The sequence below is a fragment of the Oxyura jamaicensis genome, chromosome 4 (assembly GCF_011077185.1).
Source record: "Oxyura jamaicensis isolate SHBP4307 breed ruddy duck chromosome 4, BPBGC_Ojam_1.0, whole genome shotgun sequence".
Taxonomy (NCBI): domain Eukaryota; kingdom Metazoa; phylum Chordata; class Aves; order Anseriformes; family Anatidae; genus Oxyura; species Oxyura jamaicensis.
In genome coordinates this window covers 93,239,353-93,244,213 of record NC_048896.1, presented here as the reverse complement: position 1 = coordinate 93,244,213, position 4,861 = coordinate 93,239,353, and the positions used below count along the sequence as shown (strand labels likewise).

At 47.5% G+C, this 4,861-nt stretch overlaps 1 protein-coding gene and 1 long non-coding RNA gene across 2 annotated transcripts in view; both read right to left on the bottom strand.

Moving 5' to 3' along the window:
* Window positions 1–178: 178 nt before the first annotated feature.
* LOC118166021 lies at window positions 179–2,524 on the bottom strand. Its single transcript, XR_004750315.1, has 2 exons — window positions 1,981–2,524; window positions 179–1,721 (listed from the first exon to the last, which is right to left on the bottom strand). It is a non-coding gene; the product is annotated as an uncharacterized LOC118166021 (long non-coding RNA).
* Window positions 2,525–2,559: 35 nt separating this feature from the next.
* The window catches only part of ADRA1D (adrenoceptor alpha 1D), a 42,082-nt gene continuing 39,780 nt past the window's right edge, over window positions 2,560–4,861 (bottom strand). The window contains exon 2 of the mRNA XM_035324537.1: window positions 2,560–4,047. Coding sequence (XP_035180428.1) covers window positions 3,479–4,047 — 569 coding nt within the window. The 3' untranslated portion in view covers window positions 2,560–3,478. The remainder of the gene's footprint in view (window positions 4,048–4,861) is intronic.

The following is a 4,861-nucleotide window of genomic DNA, read 5'->3' as shown; positions in this document are numbered from 1 at the left end:
TTTTCTTTTTTTTTTTTTTTTTTGGTCATAAATTCTTGCATATGGGAATACTCTTTGTGTAATTACAAAAAAAAAAAATCTTTGAGAAAAACACAAGGGCTGATAATATGCAGGTTTTTCTTCCTCCCTCCCTCATCCCCTACAACCTCTGTTCAAAAAATCAGACACAGTTCACGGCAATGTTTTAGACGGGTTTGTGCATGTATTTGGTACAAATAAACAAAAATATGTGCATTCTGTTTCATAGAGCTTACATCAATCTGACTTTACTTGAATCACAAAACAGAAATACTCCAGCTAATAAATACATCTGTGGATGAAAAATAAAAATCTATACATAAAAAATTCCAATGTCTGCTAAAGGAAATGTACACTTATATACACACTGTAAACAATAGTAATGCAACCCAACTGCAGTCCAGCTCAGGCTGACGGGGACCTTCTTTCCTCCTTGAATGGGACTCGTGAGAGTCTCCTGGCGTCGAAGCTGCTCTTCACCATCCTCAACACTCGGCTCTTCGAAGCAGCAAGGTCTGGCGATGCGATAGGGACACAAAGCCGGCGTGATGAGGTGAGAGCTGCTGGGTAACCAAAGGACGGGGGCTTTGGGAAATGGCCTGCTTGGTGAATTTGGAGAAACGGGGCCATACCCTCAGCGGGTCACACACTTGACGGTACAGAGAAGTAAATGGGGTCAGACCGAATTCGCTTCCTGAAGGTCTGAGCCCATTTTTCCAAAGCTGGGAGAGCTCAGAAATTATGGGATTCAGAGGGAAATGCACAAGCTTAGATACTCAGGGCATATTTCATACAAGGCTGCCCTTCTTCCCCCTGCCAACATAGGCAGCCCCAGTTTCCCTAAATGAAGATCTGTGTGTACAGATTCCAGTCCTGGCATAGACTTTTCAGATGCAAGGTGCTAACTGAAAGAAGGGCCCTGGCTTAGGTGAGAAGTAGGTATATGCATGTGTGTGCTTAAACAGACTTTATCCTCATTTTCTCTCCTGTAGGTCTGTAAAGGATTGGGATGGAAAGGCAGTAAACCCCTGGACTAGTCTTCCTTCCTCTTGTTCATGCTTTCAAGGGACTGGGGGTTGTAACTATAAATATTTCAATATTAGAAAAAAAGAAAGAAGGAAATTTAAAAGACCAGGGAGAAAGAAGTGTAAGAGGTAATTTCAACTCATTCTTGGGAATGAGTGGCTTGCCAGCAATTGCTAAATTGAGCTGCCCTCTCCCCAGTGCCCAGTGCAGTGCAGCCCATGTATCTTTTTGGGGTTAACTGCTAGGAGGAAAACAGTTGGACAAAATCTGCAGGTCTTTGTGCATCCAGTTCAGAGTCCATTGCACTGAGTAAAAGGCAGGAGGGTGTTATGGGTGCTGAGGTAGGGCCCACTCTGAATACCATGTCTCAGCATGAAAGAAAGTAAAATATAAAATAAGTCTACATTTTCCTCGGTTTTGATTCCCTTTAAAACTAATGACCAGCAGAAAGAAAAACACATTCTTCATGCTGTGCCTAGGACACTTTCATCTCCTTTGATAGCCACCCTTAAGAGGATTAGCTGGACGTGCAGTAGGCACATTCATGATCATGCCTAATGGTTTTGAGGGACAGTGCTGGTGTGGATGAGTTTCCATCCAGGACATGCTCATCATCATGTCTCCACCCTTGGGCTTCATGTTCCTATTCTTTATTTACCCTCAGACCCAGACCTCACCTACATCACCTGTGCATCTCGTGCCTCTGCCCATGGCTAAATCTAATGAAAACTCTTTGTGGAAACTCTGGGGCTCATTGTCTGTCATTGATAGCAACTGTGCCCCAAACACGAGCCCAAGCAGTGTTTGGGTGACCTGTTTTCTGAGCTGCAAAGCACAGGGGCTGTGAGCCTGGCTGGGGTGGGCTGTGTGGTCACAGCTCTGGCCTCCCTGCAGACCTGAGAGGAGGACACAATACTTTTTTTGAGGGGACCTCACACTCGGGGACTGTGACCAGGGAAAACAAACAAACAAACTTTATCATAACTGCTTTTGGCCACGCTAACCAAGAGTAATTGCTGCTAGCCAATAAAAGCTTTGATGTGTCAGAAATGGGGGAAGCCACTTGGGAAAAGAGTTCTGAGTCTGGAATCACAGAATCCTTTAGGCTGGGAAAGAGCTTCAAGACCCTCCAGGCCAACCATCAGCCTGACCTAGTGATTCCCATCACTAAACCAGGTCCCTGAATGCCACATCGATGGGTCTCTTGAGTGCCTCCAGGGATGGAGACCCCACCACTTCTTTGGGCAGCCCATTCTGGTGCTTGATCACCCTCACCATGAAGAAATTCCCCTGATATCCAACCTAAACTTCCCCTAGTTGAATTTGTGACTTTTTCCTTGTGCTCTGGTATGGTTCTGACTGGGGAGAAGATGGATCCACAAGAGGGAGCTCCCACTGCACTTCAGCTCCGTTTAAGCTGTGGCTCTGTGACTAATGGGAACAGGCCCAGCCTCACCCATCCCACCTTCCTCAGCCACAGCTCAGGTTGAGTATGGACCTGAGTGAACCGCTAGGATACATCTTTATTCCATGTTGTTTGAGAGAAACAGCAAGTGAGGATAAGAAGGGGAGAAAAAAAGACTGGGGATGGCCAACATTGAAAGGAGTTGCTGTGTCTCCACGTCACAGAGGGATGCAGGCCAGAACTAGATGGCTTGCAAATTTCTCACTGGAAAGTGAAATGAGAAGCACATTGCAGGTTGGATTTAGAGAAGAGAGACCTGCACACCTGTTGGCATCAGTGTATACATCTGGACTGCTCTTCTGGCCTAAAACCAGGCTGCGTGGAAGTGGCAAAGCTGTGGGTACTGCGAACACGATGGCTGAGAGCCGGGATCCCCCAGCTCTGCTTGGGAATAACGCGGTCTGCTCACCCTCGAAAGCAAAGGCTTGGGCTACAGGCCCTGTCCAGCCCTGTGGCCCTACAAGCCCCCAGCCCACTGTCTAAAGGGTCAGCTGCCAGCTACTGCTCACAGCATCCGTTTGGGATGCTGCCTCTGGATGGAAATGTTATCATGTGTGCTAAGGCAGAGTTGGCACCTGTTGGGGTTCAATCCTTCCAGTAGCTTTTGTGGTGGTGTTTTTAAGGCAAAGGAGATGTCCTGGTATCCCTTAACTGCACAGCTTCTTCCAAAGTCAAAGAGAACCATCCCATGGGAGGAAACAGCTCTTTTCCTAAGTCCATACCCACCCTACAATTTCCCCTCTTGCCACAGCTCGTTAAAATGGGATATGCCATTGGCTTGTATTTGAGGAACCCATAACCCCATAGAAGGGGCTGACCTCCCCGTAGGGGAAGCTTGTACAACCTTTGGGCAACTGCATTTTATACCTGATTGCTGCTTCCAGACTGCCTGACAGACCCACAGGTGGTATCCCTTCATGTTTCTGCTAGATACCGCTAAAGAAGCCATCGAGAGCTGTCCCGGTGCCTTCAGATATCTGTCTCTCTCAGCCCACAGCAATCTGTTAAGTCATAGGTTTGATAGTCAATGGTTTCCGTAAAGTCATGAGGGATCCCAATGGAGACAGACTCCACCTCCGTTTTGTAGGAGGCTGTCACCCCCCCTTTGCTGGAGCCGCCCCGGATTTTGTTAGAAAGGCTGTTCATCTTTTCCTTCAGCTGGGTGGACGCTGGCTTCTGGAATGGAGTGAGCATTTTCCAGCCCTTGAAGCTGAGCGTTCGCCTCTTACCAGCCCTCTCCTGCAAGGAGGAGTTAAATAGGAACGAGCTGTGCAGGGTGCTGATCCTGGGCCTCAGGTCCGTCTCGGAGCCTTGCACGGAGCTGTTCATGGAGGCCCCTCGCCAGTGGTGGTCGTAGACGCGCCAGATGGGACGTCGTCGCCGGTGGCATTGGCACTTGAGCAGCCTGATGAAGGCTCGCTTGAACTCCTTGCTGGAGCAGGGGTAGATGATGGGGTTCACGCAGCTGTTGAAGTATCCCAGCCAGAAGATGACCTTGAAGACCATTTCTGAGGGCTTCAGAGATGGGAAGAAAGAACCTTGGAAGAGATTAAAATAAGTAAGTTTAGAAGGGGGAGGACATGGCAGCACAGGGTAGCAAGGGTGGTGGAGAGCCCTGTGTGGAAGGCAAACTTGCAGAGAAGGCCGAAAGCATGATTTTATTAGGTCCTTGGCTTGCAATGCCATTGGGACCAGACTGAAGATCTGGGCCATGCAGAACTGGAGGGCATGGACCAAAAAAATGGATAAAACCATGGCAGGAGCCTCCTAGACCCCACTGCAAAAGGACTCAGAGCAACGGACCCAGCACAGCTGTGATCCATCAGGTCAGGCCCACAGAGCTCGGAGAGGGGCTATTAATTACGTTAAGGAAGTGAACTATGTCATGAGTGTTAATTATGTTAATTCCTGCTACTTGGAAAAGCTCTTTTGCCCACCCAAACCCCGATTTCTACTTCTGTGCTGGAGGGTCCCGCTGGCTGTCTTGATGTAAAAGCTGGGGAAGTTTTTTTCTGCAGCCAGAAGATGTCAGTGTTGCTCCCACATGGCCCCATCACCTAGTATTCCTTACTCAGATCTGAAATAACTTTCTGACTCAGCCTTAATTTCTCTTAATTTTAGCTCTGGATGACAAATCATGCCACCATGTGACTGAGTGTTAATTTGTATTTTAGTAAATAACATTAGCACTGGATATCATTATTATTTTCCCCATGCTCAAAAGCCTGGTGTCAAAACAGTAAAACAGGTGCCAGGAGCAAGAAATTCAGGACCGAGGCTCTGAACTTCCACAGGCTGCATTAAAGCTCCCCAGTGCTTTTTTTTTTTTTTTTTTTTTTTTTTTTTTTTTTG